Here is a 23508-nt window from a genome sequence, read left to right on the forward strand (position 1 = left end):
AACTTTGGGATTTTTTCTGCTATCAACGATAAAATATCCTTCCTTATTATTAACGATAAAATATCATTCCTTAACAGAGGGATGCTAATATATGTAGCAAGTCTAACGCTGTGCTACCATGAATAACCCGTACAATGCCTGTATATAAAAATGAAGTCTTAGGCTATCTTACTCTGAATAACCTCACAACGTCCTGGGTATTTTTAATTACAAGTGGACTTGATCTCACTGATAAAAGAATGCGTTTTACCTTTGCTAAACATCAATTTCCTTATACCGTGTACAAAATAATTTTGACTAGTAAATTCTCTCTGCTGTTGACACTGGTTGTAGGAAGATGACAATCACTGTAATGTTATCTTTGCTGCCGCGTTCCGCAGCTTCAGTTGCTAATCTCTTTGAGCACATTCCAGGTTCTTTCACTGTATCCTTTATCAAGCTCACTACTTCTGCATTGCTCATAACATCCCACAGCCCGTCACTAGCCATCACCTAACATTTAAGTATTTTTCCAGGTTAAACATGTTTCTTTTTTCGCCTTTTTTGGAGAATTAACCTTGATATTTTTAATTCACCCCATAATTATGAATTGTACAGGCCCCTCTATATCGAGATGGACCTGATCATTCACAGGGGGAGGCAAATTTACAACACATAGCAGATGATGATGAACCAAGTCCATATTTTCGAATGACCACTACTTGCAATTGTAATTCAGTAATCAGGCAGTAGTAATGATGCAACAATTTTAACTGAAGTCTGTTCATGCACTATCAACAAACAATTAAAATAATAGTCCTTACAAGGTATTCATCCTCCGCAGATAGTAATGTTTCAGTTATCTCAGGTTCTGCAGTTACCGCAGGCTTGAGATCATCATCACCAATTGATCGTGTAACCTGGCAACATAGAATTTTCAGTAATATAGCAATTCCTGCTCCCATGATACACTTTTTGAGCAGTACACAGTGAAAAATACCTTAACTTGCCAAATTATTCACTTAAACAACAAAGTATTCATCTTGAAATTCTTGTAAATGAGAAGTATAGACTGTCTATCCATACTTGCTAGTTGTGGCTACTTTAATTAGTGAGACAATATTTAAAATGCTGGATTAATCTGTGACAGACATCTATACAATGTGATGAGAAGCATTTCTTGATTTATAATGAAGGTTTTACAATGCTCTTTATGGTAACTCGAGATCTGTCATCTGTTGCTTACTACTAGGTAACTCTACATGCTGACTCGAGCTCGAGAATGTTGCTTACCCCTAGGTAAGATACCATCTCCATCAAATCTTGTGGTTATAATGTGACGCAGCGAAAAGAATGAAATATGTATCATATAGATTTATCTTCATCTCGTGCAGAAAAGTCCATCACTCAGCAGGATTATTGCACAATAGTTGTTAGCTTCCCCAAACAGACTAGTTACTATGAACTTATAATATAGAGAATCTCATTAATGAACCTTATAGTTGCCTGTATATTAAGTGGCATTATACTGCAGTACCACAAAAAAACATGGACACTGAAAAAAGAAAAAAAAACTGACTACACTTTTCGAAATTCCAACAGCAAAATTAAACTTCAGTGTTATCATATCTCCTAAATGAAAGCTCTATAAACTGTAAAATTGAATAATAATGAACAAAGGCTGTTGCAATTTTCATCAAAATGGTCTCTCGTGCCACTTCCGACAAGGACAAGGTATCAGTTTCCCTATTTAAACTGTCACTGTATCACATCTATCTGAATGATGTATATTTGCATGTCTATCTCTTTTTATAGTGCATTAAAGGAGCAAGTCCATATCAGTTGTAGCATATTTTACAGGCATCTAACACCTTTTTGGTTCTTGCATCTAATATTTAGGGATAAATGGTCTTAAAAGAACGAGAGAAAATACATAATAAATAATCAATGTTCAAAGTCCAAAAGGGGAGCAACAATCACTGAGCAGAAGTTTAAGAATTGTTATAGTCATATTTTTTGTTAGAACAAATGTTTGTGGTTTCAGGAGAATAGAAAGATGAGACTAATAGAAAGGACTAAAAATTGCTATCATATGCCAAGTCTTTAACTTGGGTGTATAGATCATATCAGAGTGCACAAAATTTGATCGATCAAAGAAAAGTAGCATCTACTATGTTTAACAGCATCTAAATATAGAAAGTGAAATTTCATGAAGAAGAAAACCTGAAGAGCAGCTGGACCAACTCTCCAAGTATCAATCTGCCATTTTACTTCTCCACCTGAACTGATAACACGCTCTCTCTCTTCAAGAATACTAGCAACATGATCCTGAAATATTAAACCCTCCATAATTTATATAATAACAGCAAAGAAAATTAAGTAACGCCTTAATTGGTTGCAATATATTAATCAATCAAATAATCCCTACTTACCCTACTCAAAGCATACGAATGGCCAGCTCTACATAAAATTGTCCTGCAATCACCAGCATTAGCAACATACAGCTTGTCTCTAACTATAAGAGCAACAACTGCAGTACAGCCAGGATGCCAGTCTTTCTGTTTAAGTTCCTTGGATTTACGCCTAAAGTCTAACTCACTTCTAAATGCTACATCTGCCTCAATGAATGCTTTCACTAGTGCATCAGAAGGACTGCATTACATTTAGATGCAAGATGTTTCATTGCATTAGATTATAATACTAATAGCAAATACCAGAAATTGTAGAATATTTTAAAGGACTTCACCAAAAGGACCTGTTCGAGGAGCCCAAAGTTTGCAATAGTCCTGGTAGTGCCCTAGCTGAAAACTCAGCAGCAGCTGTGCCTGAATTTTGACAATTCCAATTATGGGAATTTGTAATATGACAAACACCATAGGGTACATATCTAGCAATAGCAACAACCAAAAGAAGAAAATACCAGGGGTGCATTTTACTAAAAAGAGAATCTTTATGTTAACAGTTTCTAATACATGATGAGGAACGGGGGAGTGGAAAAGATTTATATTTGTTATTATATAGTTTATATGTATTTAATTTAGAAAGAATATTAATATTTGTTTATATGTTCTATATAAGGGGCTACTAGTTTATTAAATATGTAAGTTATTTTGAATAAGCCCAAGTGTTAATGGGCAATAGGTCTTATCATTAGGGTTTTTTACTCCTATATAAGTCATGATCCCCCACCTATTAATGATGCTTTAATTATATACTTTTCTTGGGAATAATTGACTAATTATTTTTGGATATCGTATTCATTGCTTATTATCTGTTTAGTATTTTGTCCTGCATCACCGTTCATCCTTATTGAGGAGGTTCTTTTGGTCAGCTCCTAATTGAGGAGCTTGATTATTGCTACATCTGACAATTAAACTTATCCCGGAGGATCAAGAGAAAGTATGAAGCTTGATTATTGCTGCATGTGACAATCAAAGTTATCCCGGAGGATCATGAGAAAGTATGAGTTACCTCGATGACCATCAAAGATTCCAAACGTAGAAATGTCCTTATTATTGCACAAATAGGGCATAAGGAAGTGTGTATCCTCCATTGTTTCCCTCCTTCCAGTAGTAGCAAAGGATCCCCAGGATAAAGATGGATGGTATAACTTAGTCTTATTTGAAGAATCAAGCCAAATTCCTTCACAAGAATCTGGGGCAGCAGAAACACTTCTTGAAAATTGTTCGCCCTGAGAAAACCAGTTGACGCCTTCTTGGTATGGTCGAAGAATTGTGGTTTCAAGGGCTGGAGAGATTAAGGAAGTTTCAGGAGGAATCTTCTCCTCCTCTAAAACTCTACTGATACTTTTCCCTAAAAGGGAATCAAGTACGATAACTATTTCATCAAAAGAAGGTCTATTCTGAGGATTTGTATCCCAGCATCTTTCTATCAATGACAGTACTCTTTGTGGCACACCCAACTTGTTTCCTGCAAGAACAGGTCGCAATCCTTCAGATGACACCGCTGCTGTAAGTTGTTGCTCTGTATAATTCATTTCCAGCACAGTGTGGGCCTGCCAGCATAAATTATTATTTGCAAAAAGGCACCGGTATCACAGAAATGAGCGATTATGAATGAAAGCATGAAGGAGAACTGATCATACATAGTATTTTGTTACCCAATCCACTGTAATTATTCGTCAATCGTATATAATTAAGTTTAATAAACTTGAGAGCTAATTTTCAAATTCCAACAGCATAAAGAGCAATTTCACAGAAAAAAACAATGTACCTAACAGCAAAAGTTAAGGGAAAATTTGAGACTATCACATAAATGAGCGATTATGAATGAAAGCATGAAGGAGAACTGATCATACATAGTATTTTGTTACCCAATCCACTGTAATTATTCGTCAATCATATATAATTAAGTTTAATAAACTTGAGAGCAAATTTCCAAATTCCAACAGCATAAAGAGCAATTTCTCAGATAAAAACAATGTACCTAATAACAAAAGTCAAGGGAAAATTTGAGACTATCATAGAAATGAGCGATTATGAATGAAAGCATGAAGGAGAACTGATCATACAAATTATTTTGTTACCCAATCCGCTGCAATTATTCGTCAATCGTATATAATTAAGTTTAATAAACTTGAGAGCAAATTTTCAAATTCCAACAGCATAAAGAGCAATTTATCAGTTAAAAACAATATACCTAATAACAAAAGTCAAGGGAAAATTTGAGACTAACCTGTGCTTCTGCTCGTAGATCAGTGTATGGGACGACACCAGTAAAAAGCTCACTGCAACAAAGTGTAAAGTTTGACGTTCACATAGGAGTGGATTTGAAAGGGAAATAGTTCTTTTTTTATCTTATTAAAAATCATGGATTTCTATATATATATATTTTTAAAAAGTGGTATCCAGTATTGATAATTTGATACAAGTTTATCCTGCTACTCAAATTAAATAAAAGATTGTTGAAAGAATTAACAAAAATACATATAAACAAGCAATCTGAAACAACATTTGTGCTGCTGGACTAAAGTTGTTGATATAAGGGTTCCAGGAACAAATGGTGTAGTGTGTGTGTGTGTCTATATATATACATAGAGAGAGAGAGAGGGAGGGAGGAGTGGGAGAGAGAGAGGGGGAGAGGGGGAGCTTTTTCTATACTAAAAGGTGTTAGCCTGGTTAAAGTCTATTTAAGATATCCACTGGGCTGAGATACAATTAGATAACAATCTTTTTTAAGCACAAGAACTTTCCAACTTTCCTGTAGTTTAACTGGCAGGGAAAAAAAAGGCTTACTAAAAAGTCTTACTTGATTGATATTCCAAAACTGTAGACATCTGATTTTTCAGAATGTAACTCCTTCCTCAATATTTCAGGTGCCATGTAAATGAGTGTGCCTACCATGTTTTTCTTATGGAAACCACCAGTTGGTTTTCCAGAAGATTTCCAATTGTCAACAGAAACTTGTTTAATATCTCTCACGTACTCTGCCAATCCAAAGTCTGCCAGATGTGGATTTAGGTTTCCATCAAGCTGCATAGACAATTTGCAATAATCAACATATATTCCATCAAGAATTCAAGTGTTATACACATCCAAACCAAGGAAATCAATAGTTGCTCTATTTTTACACTAGAATAAACTTCCAAAAGTATATGTACATATGACATTAATGAAGAATGGGTAGTTACGAGAATATTTGCCGGTTTCACATCTCTATGTACAATACCATGGTTATGTAGATACTTCAGAGCATTTGCTGTGAAAGGAAGGAAATCAAAAGCTTTGTGAGTAAGTATGAATATCTGTATAGTTAGTGAGTCCAAATTGGTACAAAAGAAAAACTGCATTTACAATCCATTTACGCAAAATTAAGAAAAACAGTACAAATAATTTATTGTCAAGGCAACAATATCTAATTTCTAAAATTTTAACAAATAGCAGCAAGAGGTTGCTCATGAACTGATCTGCAGTTCCTGAACGCTTCTATTTTTTCGACAGGCTTCTCTAGGCTTTGATTAATTGGAGACAGGTCCAATGAGGGATGTAATTGTCCCGTGTTACACTATATAGCATAGTCCCTATATGCCACGGTTGGCTACGACGGAGAACCAAATCAAAGTCGTATTAAGCTATATAATTTTAGTTATTTCAGCTGCCGTGCTCTAGAAGGAGCTTTTCTCGAATGGCCTCTTTTACACAAGAGATGAATGCAACTTCAGACTTACCTAGCGTAGCTCCTGCAATAACAGCTCCGGTGTATTCTTTAAGACTCATTTTATTAAGGTTCACCTCATTATTGATATAAAGTATGTTATCTTGGCGAAAACATTCTGCGATATTCTTATAAAGAAACATATCAAATACAATTAGTTTCCTCAGCCAACGTTATGTCGATGAATATTCTTATCTATTGATAATATTAATGAACATGTCACATTTAGTAAAACATGATAAAAGTTTTCTTAAGCTTAAAATATGAACAGAAGCCACAAAGCAACTTTAAAGGTTTTCACTGGTACATGCTCCAAAGTTCATAACTACCTCAAGCCCACCCCCCACCCCACCCCACCCCAACAGATTATGAAGTAGTTTGTGAAAGCTAGTCATATCCTCGCGAAACTGAAAGCAAAATTCTCCACAGAAGAAAAAAAGTAACTTATATTGACCATAATATATTACCAAACTCGATGTGGAGGCTTTCATAACGTTCAAATTTCATGCATGACGGATTAGATAATTTCGCTTGTGTCCTTATGATACCGTACTTTTCCTTTTGATACTTTATTATTTAGACACGTACAGCCGTACATATATTCTAATTTCATGTAGAAAGCAAGTTAAAATAATCGGAGTTATTCAGATTATACCTAGCTGCAATGTGATCAATAAAGCCTGATGAATACTGGGACACCACTCATCCACATGTATCTTGTCGGCAAGACTTCCAGCTTCGTAGAATTGGAAGAAAAACATGTAATTAGGAGGCTTCCCATTAGCAGCAACTAGCCTGGCAATCCCCGGGTGATCCAACTTGCTTCATTTGCCACATTATACACAAAATCAAATAAAATAACCCAAAATCATTACCAAACCAAATATTTGTAAATAACTCTCCACATAATGATCTTACTCTCTCTTCCCTCAATTCAAGAATCACCTCACTCTTCAATACGCTAAGCATAAATTATTCTCACACACTTTTTTGTAAGTTTAATATGTAATCATGAAAGATAATTAGAATTAAGGTATGAATGTTTAAATTTTGAGTTCTTCCTGTCACACATTGCAGTTCCTTCCACTTGGGTTGTACATAGATTATACATAATACAGAATTGATATAAAAAAAACATAAAAGCAGAGAGAGAGAGAGAGAGAGAGAGAGAGAGAGAGAGAGAGAGACCAAAGAAGCTGCAATTCCCTATGAAACTTGTCAATGTCTTGAGAAGTAGACAAGATGGGTTTTTTAACAGCAACCCTTTGACCATTCAAAGTAGCTTCGAAAACAATACTTTCAGCCCCTGCTACAAAAACATTGTTGATAGGAATAAACAGGGGCATGAAAAGAAACATAAATATGTATGTATGTATGTATGTAAATGTTACCTCGAGCAATAGGGGAAGAGAGAGAGTAAGAAGAAGAAGGAAGATGAAGAGGGATTGTTTGGCTGCGACAACATCCTCGGAAACACGTGTTCTCCTCCTCCCAACCCATCCTCAACTCTGGACCTTGTTTGTTTGTGTGTGTGTGGTGGGTCTTCAGTTAGTTCTCTCCTGAATAAATTATGGTGCGGATTCTATTCTTACAACTAAACATCAAAACGAAATACAGCAGCGGTTGTATTTGTATAACTAAAACCATTCATATCCTCTTTTCTCAAAAAAAAACAAAACAAAATGTATTGTGAAATTTAAAAAACCGGGGTTGACTTTTCCTTCAAAATATTTCTAAAAAGAATTATTTAATCTTAAAATATTAAAATTTATTTAATTAGGGTCTACACTTTTATTTAAAAAAAATTAATTATAATTTTTATAATTTTATAATTTAAATATAAAATATTAATAAGAATTTACAAAAGAGAAATTTCAAGTTGAATTGTATTTTTTTTGCTAATTTTAAGTTGTATTGTATTGTTAAAAACGCACTTTATTGTTTTTTGGCCTCAAAAACGTGAGAGGATGACAGAGGGCAGTGCCATGGGAGCCCCGATAATTTTTGACACAGACACAGAAATATGACATAAATGTGAGTTTGTATTTTGAGCATACCACACGAAAATATACACAATACCAGATACAAGACAAGATACACCACTAATATATTTTCTCAATTTTGTATTTATCTTTAAGTATACGACACGAGTACACGAAATAAATATATTTTAAATTAAAAATTAATATTTATCATAAATATTAATATATAAATTAAATAAATGTAAATATAAATATGCATAATCATGATATTCTGTCTCAAATTTTTTCAGCTTGTACCATTTGTGACATTCTGTCTCAAATTTGTGTCACATGGAAGTCTTTTCTCGAGAGAGAAGAAGGATGGTGGACTGGAAATGTTCTTATACACGGTGGGAATGTTTTTATACCCAGGATGAGCGAGAATCAAACCTTTTAGAAAGATGATGAATATGTTTTAACAAATTTTGGGATGAAAAAGAATCTAACCCCTAACTTAGTACCACAATAAATCTAGGGGTGATGAACAAGCCCTTACCTCAACCACATTTTATGACAGCACCGTAAATTTGATAGGTAAGCTTGAACAAACGTTCTCACATTCAACCACCACACAAGTGCCATGTAAATGTTGAGGCTACAATCAGTTTAGTATTTACTTGTAATGCATATGCAATAGATTTTGACAGATTTATACATTGAGGATTAGTGTTTCTTAGGTTAAACTTTTTTGCCGAGTTATGCTTGTGCATAATCGTCCCCCATTAGATTTAAGATGTTAAAGAAAAGAATAATGCTACAAATCTAGATACTGAAAACCTTACTGTAATTTGTACTAGTGAATATTAGCCAATTCATGCTTCAGTAAAACTTGGAAATATGAGGATTACATAAGTATATAGAAATGAATTGCCTGTTAATGGAACACAAAACTTGGTAACTATATGTCCAATGGCACGCGTTTGTACAACTCTGCTGCTAATCTGGGAGTAGCAATAGCTTGCACTGGTGTTTTCATGTAAGTCACCATTCCTGGGTTCTCACTCATGTCAACTTCCTCTGGCCTGACACCTGCTGTTGGAGTCCAAGTAAAATGGTGCAAAAGATGTCCCAACATAGATGTCACCAAGTTTATAGCAAGCTGAGCGCCAGGGCAAATTCGCCTTCCAGCACCGAATGGAAGGAGCCGATAGTCGTGGCCTTTCATGTCAACATCTTGTTCCAAGAATCTTTCGGGCCAAAACTCCAGAGGGTCTTTCCACAATGCAGGGTCACGGGCAATGGCCCATACATTAACATGCACAATGGATCCTTTGGGGACGTCGTAGCCTCCAAGTTTGGTATTGGCACTGGCTTTGTGAGGGAGCATCATAGGGGTAGGAGGGTGCAATCTTAGTGCTTCCTTGGCTACACATTGCAGGTAAGGGAGCTTGGAGAAGTCAGCTTCTGTCATGATTCGGTCCGACCCAACTACCCGGTCTAGCTCCTCTTGGGCCTTCTTCTGTACCCTTGGGTTCTTGACTAGCTCAGCCATAGCCCATTCCACTGAGATTGAAGTTGTGTCCATTCCTGCAGTGATCATGTCCTGTGCACCACAAGTTGGTGTTAGATGCTAGTGCATTGACTGCTTCATCATTAATTCTATCATCTTAGGCAAGTTGGCATCAAATGCTAGTGCAAGTAGCTGATGTTTTTTTTATATAAATTCTATCAAATGATGGTCTATGTCAACTAAACCTTATAACTAGTCCTGGAAAAAAAGAGATAAAGACTTGTGTTCTTACCCATAGGAGAGTGATAACAGTGTCGTCACTTAAATCATACTGTTTCTGAAGAGTGAGCAATGCATCAACAAAATGATCTTTGGCACCCCCGGTTTTGTTGCGTGCAAGAGTATGTTCTGCCATGATCTGTTTGGTCAGGCGTGCCCGACGAGCTTCGTGCTGGTTGAGTACATCGTTTTCTCCAGCAAACATCCAGCGAAGCCATGGCACATACTCTCCCATGAACACTTTGGCACCGATCTTGATACCATTAGAAACAATTCCCTTGAACTCTTGTCCTTGCTCATCAATTCCACCTTCTGAGTTGACAAATCTTTTTCCAAATGACAGTCTTGTAATGTTGTTAAATGCTACTGATCCTAAGTAAGGCCTTAGCAACAAACTCTTTCCCTGCTTATCTGCACATATATAAAGGGTCCTCGGTGATTAAACTTTTTGTTCCTAAATCTTGGATTAGACAAGTCTCCTAATCATATTATAAAAATTGCAAAAGGAAGTTCCTAATACAAACCACCACATAAAAATCCAGAAGGCACTGAAAATAAAAAGAGTGTAGGGACAAAAACAGTCCCAGTGCACAATTGCAGAAATTGCTGGTACAACACATAACTATGACCACTCCAACAATTACATTCCATAAAAAAACAACATACTCACAGTTTAACTCTTGTAACTTGATTTCTTCATTTTTCCATTTTGACAAAGCCTCACAGACCTCAACATGAGTAATAATTAATACGCAATAAATATATTTTCTTTTAATGTACAAGAGCAAATATATATACTACTTGCCCACTGTCCTACTCACAAGAACTCACCACTCACCAGGCAAGTGCAGTTACATCAACTTGGAATGATATTAAAACTCACTACACGCTACTGATTTTATGTACTTCTTTTCAGTGGACATGTATAACCCACCTAAACCATATCTCAAAAGTCAATTTATAACAAAAAAACAACCATACCATACCCCTCTAAAATGCTAAAAACAGCATGAGACCATGAGCACTAAAAATATACTCACAAAACTAAATATATCTGCTGAATGCAGACCAATGACCTTATTTAGACAGATCACAGATTCAAAGCATTCATGTATAATACATAAAAACGTACCCCAACACCTCTTAGTGCAACGGTTTCTCCCTTGCTCCATTTACAGGACGGCGATTGTTCGAACCTTGTTAAAGACGCGTGGGTGTGTGCGTGTGCTTAACCAATAAAAGAAGACTTATTATGAGTAAAACACGAAGGAAAAGAAACAGTACCAGAAGCAGTGCAATCCTTGAAAATGGACTCAACCATAGCAGTAACTTCATCTTCTCTAATGGGCCTCAAAGCTTCAAGTCTCTTGGGAGTAAAAAGCTCAACATTACAAACTTTCCTGACCTTAACATAATGAGGCCCATAATCAGCCCATATCAAATCACTCCCACCTCTACTAAATATATCAGTAGCTTTGTTCCTGTGCCTGTCAGCCAACTGCTGATCATTTTCCTTCAACACTTCTTTAGCCAACTCAGCTGTTGTAACCACAACATTAAGCCTGGAGTCTAGACGTAGACAAAAGATAGGGCCGTACAGTTTTGCAAGATCAGCAAAGCAACGGAACTTGAGTGGCTTGATGTCGTAGAGATTTCCTACAATAGGTAAGGGTCGAGGACCGGGAGGGAGATTAAATCTCAGCCGTTGATAGAAGTTGTAGAGAATGATGAGAATGAGGAGAGATGATGCAGCCAGCAGAAGGAGAGCCATGGGGAAAGAAATGGGTAGTAGGTTGGTTTTTGTTTGTTGAAGTCAATTGTGGAGAATAATATAAAGAAGGGGTAGGTAGAGAACTAGAGATTTGACTATGTTAAAGGAAAGGTTTGTGAACTTGGAAGAGTAGCTGGAAGAGTAGAAGATCATTTTGTGCTGTATAACTACAACATTGAATTGTAACAACACAACATTCACATGGTTTGTAATGCTGTATTAAAATCGTACTCCTGGTTAGTGTTAGCTGCCTATTCCCCACCATTTAATTTAGTCATTCATCACGGGCCTGAGCACTTTGAGATTCAGCATCCACCACATATCACACAGGTCTCCTACGAAAAATCTCTTCACGTCCGGAAAGAATAAGCCCATAACAAATTATTATTGCATGTCAAAATAAAATACATCCATTTATGTGAAACATTTTCTTTTTATAAAGTCCCTGAATCAACCTCTTTTTTGGATTTAATTGAAGATTGTTATAACCATATGTTATTATTCATTTCATTTGTGTGGCTCTAAATGAGGTGTAATACTAAGTAATCCTGATTTCTCGATCATATATATACACTTGAGTTCTTATTTTATTGTCAGGAATTTGTCAAGTATGCACGTTATACATCAACATTTGGTAACTATTTTGAAAATCCTTTTAGGAACTCTACCATTTTTTTAAAATAAAATTTAGTAAAGTTAATTTCATTTTCTTAAATAACATGAAATTTTGATTAGCTCGTATAAACCAAGACCGATGAAGTAAATAACATAGGTTTCATGAAAATTTTGAATCATAGTGAATTATACTAAAAAGCAGGTGTATAATTATCCACCTGCATGGCAGCTGGCAAGTTGACTGGTAGGCAAACTGACACTACTTTAGGAGGTAAGAAGTGCTTTTACAAACAGAAAAACTAAAATAAGAGTCTCGTATACCACTAAAATATTAAATTAATAATAATAATAATAATAGGAGTCTATTAAATAAAAACTGAGAATAAAATAACCTAAAAGTTTATTAGAAGAAAATGATAATATAAAAAAATTATACAAACCCCCTTTATTATCATACCGTGGAAGTATGTAAATAATATATCACATAAGAATTTTAAGTAATATGATAAAATAAAATAATCTAATAAAGGTTTATTAATTTTCGAGAATGAAAGTCGAGAATATAACATTATTTATAAAAATTTCAAATTAATTTACTAATTTAATTAATATAATAATAATAGTGTTAGAAATTTTATAATAGGAGTCTATTAACTACAAAAGTAGAAGAAAATATGAGAATTATGTAATATCCCGTATTTTTAGAAATTATTGGGATTTTCCGATTTAGAAGGAATAAAATTGTAGATATAATATTCATGTTTGATGAGGTTGTGTTTTATGATGTCCTAATATGTTAAATGATAGGTTGTATCGATCCCTGTCAGTTATTGTGTGTCAGTTATTGTGAAATTATTTAATTAATTTTACAATTTTCAAATTTTATTTAAAAACCGATTGTTTTGTCAATATCGGTAAATTGAGTTCATTTTAAATTTTACGGATCAAGATGATTTTTTACTGCCGTTAAATATTTTATCTGGTATTTTATTCGGTTTCACCCTAGTAGCGGTTGAGTTGTCAAAATATTAAAAAGTTATATTTAACGACTATTTTGCTACATGTTAAATGAATTTTTTACGTGTTTATTTGAAATTTAAAATGCCTTTTGCCATGATTTAACATGCGATAAATATTAGTCGCGGTCCTATAAGAACTAGACTATTTTTTGAATAATTGTTACGGCTTTAAATTAATGCAATTGTATGCACTTAATTGCTATATGCAATTAATTATGTTAGCATGTATCTCATATGTCATGTTATGTGTCGTTTTCCGAGCGTCGGTATATTTTACGTTTGTTTTGGGGATTTATTTTAAATTTAGAAAATATTTCATTTTCAAAATGAGATCGACTGGGACCCGACTGGCACGTCAAATACCACAAACTTCGTGTTTTTATATTTATAAAATCAAAGATCTTTCGAATATTCAATTTTTTTGTATTCTTGAAATATTTGTAATTTTTGAAGAATTTTAGTATTTTTTTTGTATTTATTTAAAAATAATAATTTTAAAATTATTCCCCGTAATTTATCATTTTTGGGCTACTTATTTTAGTTACGGGATCAAGACATCATTTATTAATATTTGGGGTATTATTTTTTTATAATTATAAATTCCCAAAAATGGATTTTTAATTTTCATAAAAATCCAAAATTATCAGATAATTATGAGAAGATATTTGGGGTTGAAATTCGTTCTTGAAATTCATCTTATGATTTCTGGAGTTTGGATCATCCGTTGGAGGTATTCTAGTAATTAAATCGAAGCCCTAATTGAGCATGTTCTTTTAATATAAACATCATCAACAAATGTTGAGTATCCTTTTAATTTCATATTAATTTTTGGGGTTCGAATTGGGTTCTTGAATTCCAGAGTGTTTTGATGTTTTCGATGTTATAATTAGCTTTAATTTGATGGTTACAATCGATTAGAGTATAAATATGCAGTGTTTGATTACAGAAATGTTATAGTCTAGTTTATTAGTTTGGTTTGTTTCTATTTTTTATTTTTCATGATTGTTGGTTACTAGTTTGATGCTAAAAACGATATGAACCGACCTTTTCGTGTTCAGAGCTTCAATTTAGTATGTAAATTATTTAATATTGTTAAGAATTGATCGAGTTTGTTGGTTGCTCGGAGTTCACGAACTTCGTTGGCGTTAATGGATTCCTTTACCGGAAAAGACGAACTACGATTCGTCTGTGAGAATGGTTGCCTGTTCCGGAAAAGACGAAATTTTGTGGGCTTTTATCGGAAAAGACACGAGGAGTGTGTTGGGGCAGAGTTACGATTCAAAACGTATCATTTTGTGCCATTTTTTCTTGGCCGGAAGGTTCGCCGATGCCGAAATAGGTGACCGTAATCTGGAACACCTAGAATTCGGGAACCTAATCTTGGTCTACTGTAATAACTCGAATTTTTGAGACCTTGTAAAATGTTAGATATATTTGATAATGTCATGACTAATATGTCTTATGTTTAGCTTTCAGATCTTGTGTGAACAGGATAGATCAGTACTTAACTGTTGATCAGTGCTTATACTGGAAGTCAGGACTTAAGGATATCAGTACTTATATTATCAGGAGATAATCATCAGAAGATAGATATCAGAACTTAAGTGCTGAAGGACGATCAGATAAGGACAGTAGCTGATTAAAGGAAAGAAGATAGAGATAAAACATAAGAAGAGATATGCATGAAGAAGGAATTCCGTGAAGAATGGAATACTTGGAATAGAAGATATCTGATTGATATATTTTAGGAAGCAGAATTATATTCCATATCAATTAGCGATTATCTTGTAACTGTGTAATATATAAACACAGGCATAGGGTTTACACTATAAGTGTTATCATTATCGAAGTTATTAATATATATAACCCTAGCAGCTCTCGTGATATTTGTTCATCACTGAGAGGTAACAGTTCCATATTGTAACCGAGTTTATTGTTTCAATAAAGTTTGTTTTCTGTTACTCAAGTTCTTTAAGTTCGATTTGAGTGTACTATACACTGTATTCACCCCCTCTACAGTGTGTGTGTGACCTAACAATTAGTATCAGAGCCTATCTGTTAACTTACATACAGTTAAAGATCCAAACACAATCATGTCGGACACAGAAACTCCAACTAAGCCTACCACAACTGAGGAACCACCAAAGACACAAATTCAGAGTCGGTATGAGACCATCAGAGTTCCCATACTGAGACCATCTGAATATCCCATATGGAAGGTAAGGATGACCATATTCCTGGAAGCAACAGATCCAGAATACCTGGATAGAATCAAGGAAGGTCCTCACAAACCAACCAAACTCGCTGTTGTAGTTGCAGGTGAAGCAGCAATGACCGTACCAAAGGAGAAGAGTGATTATACTGCTGAGGACATAGCATCAATTGCTAAGGATGCTAAGGTACGATACTTACTACATAGTGCCATTGATAATGTAATGTCAAACAGGGTAATCAACTGCAAGACTGCTAAGGAGATATGGGATGCTCTGGAAACAAGATGTCAGGGAACTGACACAATTAAGAAGAACAGGAAGACAATACTCACTCAAGAGTATGAACACTTTGACTCAAAGACTAATGAGTCATTGAATGATTTATATGATAGATTTGTCAAACTTTTGAATGATTTGTCATTGGTTGATAAAGAGTATGATCTTGAAGATTCAAACCTTAAGTTCCTGTTAGCTCTTCCTGAATGTTGGAATTTGAAGGCAACGACAATAAGAGACAACTACAATCTTGATGAAACAACTCTTGACGAAATCTATGGAATGCTCAAGACACACGAGCTGGAGATGGAACAAAGAAGCAAGAGGAAAGGAGGAAAGTCAAGAACAATTGCTCTTAAGGCTGAAGAAGAATTCCCCAAAGCAGCTTCCTCAAAGAAAGACAAGGGTAAAGCTCTTTTCATAAAGTCTGATACTGAGTCATCAAGTTCTGAGAGTGATGATGACTCAGATTCTGAAAGTTTGCCTGAGACTGATGCTGATGAGGAGATGATGAAGCTGTGTGCTCTTATGGTGAAAGGAATCACAAAGATTGCATACAGGAAGTTCAGGAAGGGAAAGAAGGTTTCCAGGAAAAGCATAAGTTCTGATAAGAAGAATTTCAGAAGATCTGAAGGCAGAGGAGGAAAGTCTGACAGAGGAGATTACACCAATGTTAAATGCTATAACTGTGGTGAGAAAGGCCACATATCTCCTGACTGCAAGAAGGTAAAGGGTGACAGAGGCAAGGCTCTTGTCACAAAGTAGAAAAGCTGGACAGACACTTCAGACTCTGAAAGTGAGGAGAACTATGCATTGATGGCAAATGCTGATAAAGAAAGTGCTGAGAGCAGTTCTGAAGCTGCTGAAATAAAGGTACCTCAGACTACTTATGCTTTTCATACTGATGATATTAATGAGTTGAGAAGATATCTTAAAACCATGTTTGTTAGCTATAGAGATCAAACTTTAACATGTGAAAGATTAACTTCTGAAAATCTTGCATATAAGAAAAGAAATAATTTCTTAGAAAAAGAATTAGTCATATTCCATCAAACTCAGAAGGATAGAGATGATGCTTTTTATGTTAGGGATGAAGTGCTAAAAATGAATGAATCTCTAAAAACTGAGTTAGAAAAGGAAAGAGAAATAATCAGGATTTGGACTAACTCTGGCAGAACAACTCAAAATTTGCTAAGTAGTAAAAATTGGAAAGAGGGCTTAGGTTATGGAGAAAATAAGAATGATAAAGGAACTGAAGATTTTAAGCCTGTTGTTAAGCAAAAGCCTAAGTTAAAACCTGTTAAGTTTGTAACTGTAAAGTCTGATAATGAGAAATCAGAAGTTAAAGAGGAATTAACTTCTGACAAACTAAAACAGGAAAAGACAGCTGAAGTAAACATAGGCTTAATGACAAAGAAGCAGCTTAAGCATAAGCTGAAAGATGTCAAGAATGCAAACAAGGTAAAATCACCTAGGAAAAATAGGAATGGAAAGGAAGGTGTGAATAAAAGCAATGATTATAAACCTGTTCCTGATGCACCTAGGAAAACATGTCATAACTGTGGAAGTTCTAACCATCTGGCTTCTTTTTGCAGGAAAAATAAGAATATTAACTCCTTACCTTCGAAATCAGGAGTTAAGAGTCAGTCAGTTAGATACAAACCACAAAATCCTTGTTTTCATTGTGGTAGTTTATGGCATTCCATTTATACTTGTAAGGAATATCATAGTCTGTACTATGATTATTATCAAATAAAACCTTCTTTGAAGAAAGTTTCCATTGTTCCTTCTAGTATAAATTCTGATTCAAAGTCTGATAATGTAAATTCTGATAAGAAAAATGTTAACATAAACTCTGATGCTAAATCCGCTGCAAATGTTAACAAACTTAATAAGACCAAAGGATCCAAGCAAGTCTGGGTCCTTAAAACTAATAATTAGTGGTCCTTATGATTGCAGGGCAACAGGAAGAATATTCTAGTTCTGGACAGTGGATGTTCAGGTCATATGACTGGAAATAAGGCCCTGCTATCAGACTTTGTGGAGAAAGCTGGCCCAAGTGTTTCTTATGGAGATGGCAACATTGGAAAAATATTGGGATATGGCAATATCAATCTTGGGAATGTCATCATTAAAGAAGTAGCTCTGGTCTCAGGACTTAAACACAACCTTCTGAGTATAAGTCAAATCTGTGACAGAGGTTATCATGTTGATTTCTTTGAAGAACACTGTGAAATTGTGAGTAAATCTAAAGGCAAAGTTGTTCTGAAAGGATATAAACGTGGTAACATTTATGAAGCTAAGCTTTCAACAAGTGCTGATGGCTCTGCAATCTGTCTGTTAAGTAGAGCATCAATTGAAGAAAGCTGGAATTGGCATAAGAAACTCTCTCATTTAAATTTTAACAATATAAATGAACTGGTCAAGAAAGATCTTGTGAGAGGATTGCCAAACACAGTATTTGCTCCTGATGGTCTTTGTGATTCATGTCAGAAAGCCAAACAAAGAAAATCATCATTCAAGAGCAAGACTGAATCATCAATTCTTGAGCCTTATCATCTTATACATGTTGATCTATTTGGTCCAGTAAATGTCATGTCTATTGCAAAGAAGAAGTATGCGTTGGTCATAGTGGATGAGTTCACCAGATACACATGGGTGTATTTCTTGCACACAAAAAGTGAAACTGCATCTATCTTGATTGATCATGTCAAACAGCTGGATAAAATGGTCAAAAATTCTGTGAAAATTCTAAGGAGTGATAATGGCACTAAGTTCAAGAATCTGATAATGGAAGAGTTCTGTAAAAGCCATGGAATAAAGCAGGAATTTTCTGCTCCTGGAACTCCACAGCAAAATGGAGTTGTTGAAAGGAAGAATAGAACTCTCATTGAAGCTGCACGTACAATGCTTGAAGAAGCAAAGCTTCCAACCTATTTCTGGGCTGAAGCTGTGCAGACTGCTTGTTTTACTCAAAATGCAACACTCATTAACAAGCATGGAAAAACACCATATGAGATGGTGAAGAAAAAGAAGCCAAATCTGAAATATTTTCATGTATTTGGATGCAAGTGTTTTGTTCTCAAGACTCATCCTGAACAGCTATCAAAGTTTGATCTAAAAGCTGATGAAGGAATCTTTGTTGGATATCCACTTTCCACAAAAGCCTTCAGAGTCTATAATTTGAGAACAAAAGTGGTCATGGAATCTATCAATGTCTCTTTTGATGACAAGAAGATCACTGGTCTTAAAGATTTTGTTGATCATGATCAGCTGAGATTTGAAAATGAAGACTCATATTCTGATACTGAAAAACCTGACAGTCTAAGTCCTGATACTACAAACTCTGACGGATTAAACTCTGATGTTATTGAAACTGTGGTGACTACGTTAAAGGAAGATGCACCTATGCAGGGGGAGCATACTCAAGATTCTACCATATCTCAAGAAACATTAGAACATGCATCTGGCTCTTCAAGTTCTGATTCGTCAAGTTCTGATAAGCCAAGTTCTGATAGTTCTGAAAATCTAAATACTGAAGAATCCAACACAGAGAGCATAGTTTCAGGGGGAGCATCAGAAAATGAAAATGAAGATAACATGGATCATGGGGGAGCATCCAATTCTAGAGAAAACATTCCATCTGCAAGGAAGTGGACAAAATCACATACACCTGATTTGATAATTGGAAATCCTGATGCAGGTGTCAGAACTAGAACAGGTACTTCAAATGAGTGTCTATACAATTCTTTTCTCTCTCAGACTGAGCCAAAGAAAGTAGAAGAAGCTCTTCAAGATGCTGATTGGGTGCAAGCAATGCAGGAAGAGTTGAATGAATTTGAAAGAAACAAAGTCTGGACCCTAGTGCCAAGACCAAAGAATAGATCTGTTGTTGGTACAAAGTGGGTATTCAGAAACAAAACTGATAGTGATGGCATAATTATAAGAAATAAGGCAAGGCTGGTTGCAAAAGGATATTCTCAACAGGAGGGAATTGATTATGATGAAACATTTGCACCAGTTGCTAGGTTAGAAGCCATAAGGATATTTTTGGCTTATGCTGCTCACAAAAAGTGTATTGTCTTTCAAATGGATGTGAAAAGTGCTTTTCTCAATGGAGAATTGGAGGAAGAGGTATATGTTGAACAACCTCCAGGTTTTGTAGATACCAAACATTCAGATTATGTCTACAGGCTTGATAAAGCACTTTATGAACTTAAGCAAGCTCCTAGAGCATGGTATGAGACTTTAGCTCAGTTTCTTCTGGAAAGTGGATTCAACAGAGGGACAATAGACAAAACACTGTTCTACCTCAACCATGGAAAAGACTTACTTTTGGTCTAGATTTATGTTGATGATATCATTTTTGGATCTACAAATGACAAACTTTGCAAGAAGTTTGCCAAACTAATGCAGTCAAGATATCAGATGAGTATGATGGGGGAACTTAGCTATTTTCTGGGCCTTCAAGTCAAGCAGAATGAGGAAGGCACTTTTATTTGTCAAACCAAGTACACCAGAAACTTGCTAAAGAAATTTGGAATGCAAGATTGTTCAAGTACATCCACCCCAATGGCCACTGCAACAAAACTGGATAAGGATACCGGTAAATCAGTAAATATTACTGACTACAGAGGTATGATTGGCTCTCTACTCTATCTAACTGCTAGTAGACCTGATATCATGTATGCTACCTGTCTTTGTGCAAGATTTCAAGCAGATCCAAGAGAACCTCACTTAACAGCTGTAAAAAGAATCTTTAAGTATCTTAAAGGAACAGCTGCTCTGGGATTATGGTATCCTAGAGAATCAGATTTTAAACTAATAGGTTACTCAGATGCAGATTTTGCAGGTTGCAAAATTGACAGGAAAAGCACAAGTGGAAGCTGCCAATTTCTTGGAGGCAGATTGGTTTCTTGGTACAGCAAGAAACAAAAGTCAATTTCCACATCAACTGCAGAAGCAGAGTATATTGCTGCAGGAAGCTGTTGTGCACAGATTCTTTGGATGAAGAATCAATTACTGGATTATGGGTTAACATATTTCAAAATCCCTATTTACTGTGATAATCAAAGTGCTATTGCTATGACATGTAATCCAGTTCAACACTCAATGACAAAGCACATCAGCATCAGGTACCACTTCATCAGGGAACATGTGGATGAAGGTACAGTGGAATTGCATTTTGTTCCCACAGATCAACAGTTGGCAGATATCTTCACAAAACCATTATGTGAAGCTACTTTTACAAGATTGGTAAATGAACTTGGAATGGTTTCAGGTTCTTTCTTTAAATCTGCTTAGACTTGTTCTGTGTTATCAGACTTTATGCTCAGTATTTACAGAATTAATATCATTGTGTATTCTGTGCTAAATTGATAAATGTCTTTAAGTACTGACTGTTGTCTGATATATGTTTCTAAACTCTGATAAGTGATATGTTTGTTTTAGTACCTATTCAATCCTATGAGGATAACTGTGCTAGATACTGACCTAGTAGTCTTCAATAAACAAATGACTCCATGAAAGAAATAATTATTTCAATGGAAATCTTATGACACTAGCAAATTCTGATAATTGAGCTTAGTTAAGTTTACTTTGTATATCTTATTACTAAGTCACAAATTAGAATAATGCTACTCATCTGTTAAGTTCTGATACTAGTAAAACTGCTGAGTGCACTAAGTGCTGATAGACCTCTCTTATCAAAAGAAAACGCAAAAAGATTAAAGAATAAAATCAGGTACTCCTTTGAGATCTAGAGTAAAATTATGGAAAGGACGACCCAAGTGCATTGCTGGTATTAAGTAAATATGCATTAGAAAAGCAAAATATTTTCTTGGTGACTTTTCACACTCTATGATTACTGGAGAAATACTCTGATAATAGCATAAATTCTAATAAACAGTCGTGACTCACTTACACTGAGAAGCCACTGTAAAATAGAATTTCAAAAGATGCATAAAATGAGCACAAAACAGTTGAGGTGGACTCAAGCATGAACTCATTCATCAGTAGGTTTCATGACAATGACAGATCTTTAGCAAAATTTTAGTTATGCCTTATTTCTAAGATATACTGAAGTGAATCAGACTTTACTCTTTGTCTGTTTTTAGCTTAATGCACACACTAATCACTCCATCTGAATGATGAAAATTTCTGTGGTGGTCTATGTTATTTTAGATAAACAGTCATTGTGTCATTTTTGCACAAATTCTGAGGACAAGTTCTAAGTTACACGTTCTGATGATTAAGTTCTGACGTCCATAGCTCAAAACTTGTATGAGTATTTACTAAGATGGGCATTCCTTTTTCGAGTTAAGAAATTATGTTCTGATGACTGTTAAGTTCTGGTATAGGTCTAAGTTCTGATTTCTCAGTCTAATCCTTTACTTGGCTTATCTGTGAATAAAATTTGATAACAGTCTCAGTTCGAACTTGAATATGTTGAAGTGGAAGATTAATAGTCACTATGATTAGGATTAATGGTATTTGTACTTGTACAGTCCATTATTTCTTGTGTCTTGTGCAGTCTAGACCATGTTTCCTCTTTCCAATGACTGTTACTCTTTTTCAAAGTCTAGGGAGACGAGGTAGAATTAATTCTACCTGTCAGCATTAAATATCTTTGCGTCTCTTGGCATTCTCTTGCCTATTTAAACAACCACTTCACATCAGTCTTTCCATCACATTCTTCTCACACACTTATCCTCCTTCTTCTGTCAAAAACACAATGGTTCGATACAACATGTTTTTGAACACACAAACTTTCACAATGGAGCTCAGTTGTGCTGACTGGCAGCAGGAGTGGCATGTAACAGCCATTCCTGAGGAGATCTGGGACTCTGTCCCACAGGAGGTGCTAGCTCACCTTCTATTCTTCGAGATGGATTATCATCGCCATCTGGAGCGCCTGGAGGAGGAAAGGCGGGAAGCTATCCGTCAGCAAGAGCGAATCATACGACTCGCCATCTTGTTCGTCGAAGATAGGAAGAGGAAGATGACTTAATCTCATCTTCTTCCTGTTCTTCTTCATCCTCAGCTTTGTCAGGCTTCTTAGCTAGGACTAAAGCTGTTGACGTTAGGATTAGGAGCTTAGGGAAAATCTTGTATAAGTACTGATGTAATTTTCATTTCATCAATGTATTGTCTTGATATATTAATAAAAGTTGTTTTTACTTCAAGATTTTGTCTCTGAGTTATTTTATCTTGTGTTGTTAAATCTTGCTTGATATTCTGATGACCATTTAAATTTTGTCTTTATTTAAGTTCTGATTCTTTGTCAGCACTTATTCATCGAAATTATCTCGGTCATTTTTAACATGATTCATTTTCAGAATATTAATGTTGCAGTGAAAAATACTTCAATCAGTGCTAACGGTTTAAATTTTGAATTAAAACTGTGTCTCTTGATTGTCTTATCAGAAGATACTGATTCTCTAAGTTCTGATGCTGCAAATGTTGGAGATACTGGTGAGGCTGCTACAACTGTAGATGCTGATGAAGCAGGTCCTTCAGGACATACTCCTCCACTGACTCTTCCAAAGTCTGAACTGGTAAAGGAGTTTGTTATCGGGGATGCACCAGTACCTTGGAGTGAAACTCCTGCAGGTCAGGAGTGGACTAAGGAATGGAACTTAGTTTCCTGTGTTCCAAATGCTTTACATCTTGCTGAGCACTTGACTAAAGCTGATGAAATGTTACATTCTGA

The 23508-nt window shown here is 35.3% G+C and overlaps 2 protein-coding genes across 3 annotated transcripts; both read right to left on the reverse strand.

Annotated features, from left to right (window-relative positions):
* Positions 1-92: 92 nt before the first annotated feature.
* LOC141690077 (protein kinase and PP2C-like domain-containing protein) lies at positions 93-7773 on the reverse strand. 2 transcript variants are annotated; one of them, XM_074494682.1, is made up of 12 exons: positions 7545-7773; positions 7342-7459; positions 6809-6975; positions 5630-5697; positions 5248-5471; positions 4675-4726; positions 3451-3994; positions 2735-2804; positions 2412-2631; positions 2203-2307; positions 804-899; positions 93-492 (listed from the first exon to the last, which is right to left on the reverse strand). In XM_074494682.1, exons 1-12 carry the CDS (start codon positions 7651-7653, stop codon positions 298-300), a joined length of 1968 nt encoding a protein of 655 aa, XP_074350783.1. In that variant the 5' UTR covers positions 7654-7773; the 3' UTR covers positions 93-297. The 2 variants fall into 2 exon arrangements, with proteins under 2 accessions (XP_074350783.1, XP_074350782.1); XM_074494681.1 differs by having other exon boundaries at positions 7342-7462.
* Positions 7774-8941: 1168 nt separating this feature from the next.
* LOC141690168 (cytochrome P450 98A2-like) lies at positions 8942-11861 on the reverse strand. The gene is made up of 3 exons (XM_074494833.1): positions 11188-11861; positions 9917-10314; positions 8942-9717 (listed from the first exon to the last, which is right to left on the reverse strand). The coding sequence occupies exons 1-3, from the start codon at positions 11672-11674 to the stop codon at positions 9073-9075; spliced, it is 1530 nt and encodes a 509-aa protein (XP_074350934.1). The 5' UTR covers positions 11675-11861; the 3' UTR covers positions 8942-9072.
* Positions 11862-23508: the final 11647 nt, after the last annotated feature.

Source organism: Apium graveolens, chromosome 10 (genome assembly GCF_009905375.1).
Source record: "Apium graveolens cultivar Ventura chromosome 10, ASM990537v1, whole genome shotgun sequence".
Classification (NCBI taxonomy): Eukaryota; Viridiplantae; Streptophyta; class Magnoliopsida; order Apiales; family Apiaceae; genus Apium; species Apium graveolens.

Excerpts from the sequence above, each read along its gene's own strand:
- LOC141690077 (XM_074494681.1), bottom strand. The coding sequence starts at position 7,653 with ATGGGTTGGGAGGAGGAGAACACGTGTTTCCGAGGATGTTGTCGCAGC. Across the intron at positions 4,727-5,247 it reads AGTTTTGGAATATCAATCAA|TGAGCTTTTTACTGGTGTCG; the intron begins GTAAGACTTTTT and ends ACTTTGTTGCAG. Across the intron at positions 2,805-3,450 it reads AATCTTTGATGGTCATCGAG|GCACAGCTGCTGCTGAGTTT; the intron begins GTAACTCATACT and ends GTCAAAATTCAG.
- LOC141690168 (XM_074494833.1), bottom strand. The coding sequence starts at position 11,674 with ATGGCTCTCCTTCTGCTGGCTGCATCATCTCTCCTCATTCTCATCATT. Across the intron at positions 10,315-11,187 it reads CAAGGATTGCACTGCTTCTG|ATAAGCAGGGAAAGAGTTTG; the intron begins GTACTGTTTCTT and ends ATATATGTGCAG. Across the intron at positions 9,718-9,916 it reads CTGTTATCACTCTCCTATGG|GACATGATCACTGCAGGAAT; the intron begins GTAAGAACACAA and ends TGTGGTGCACAG.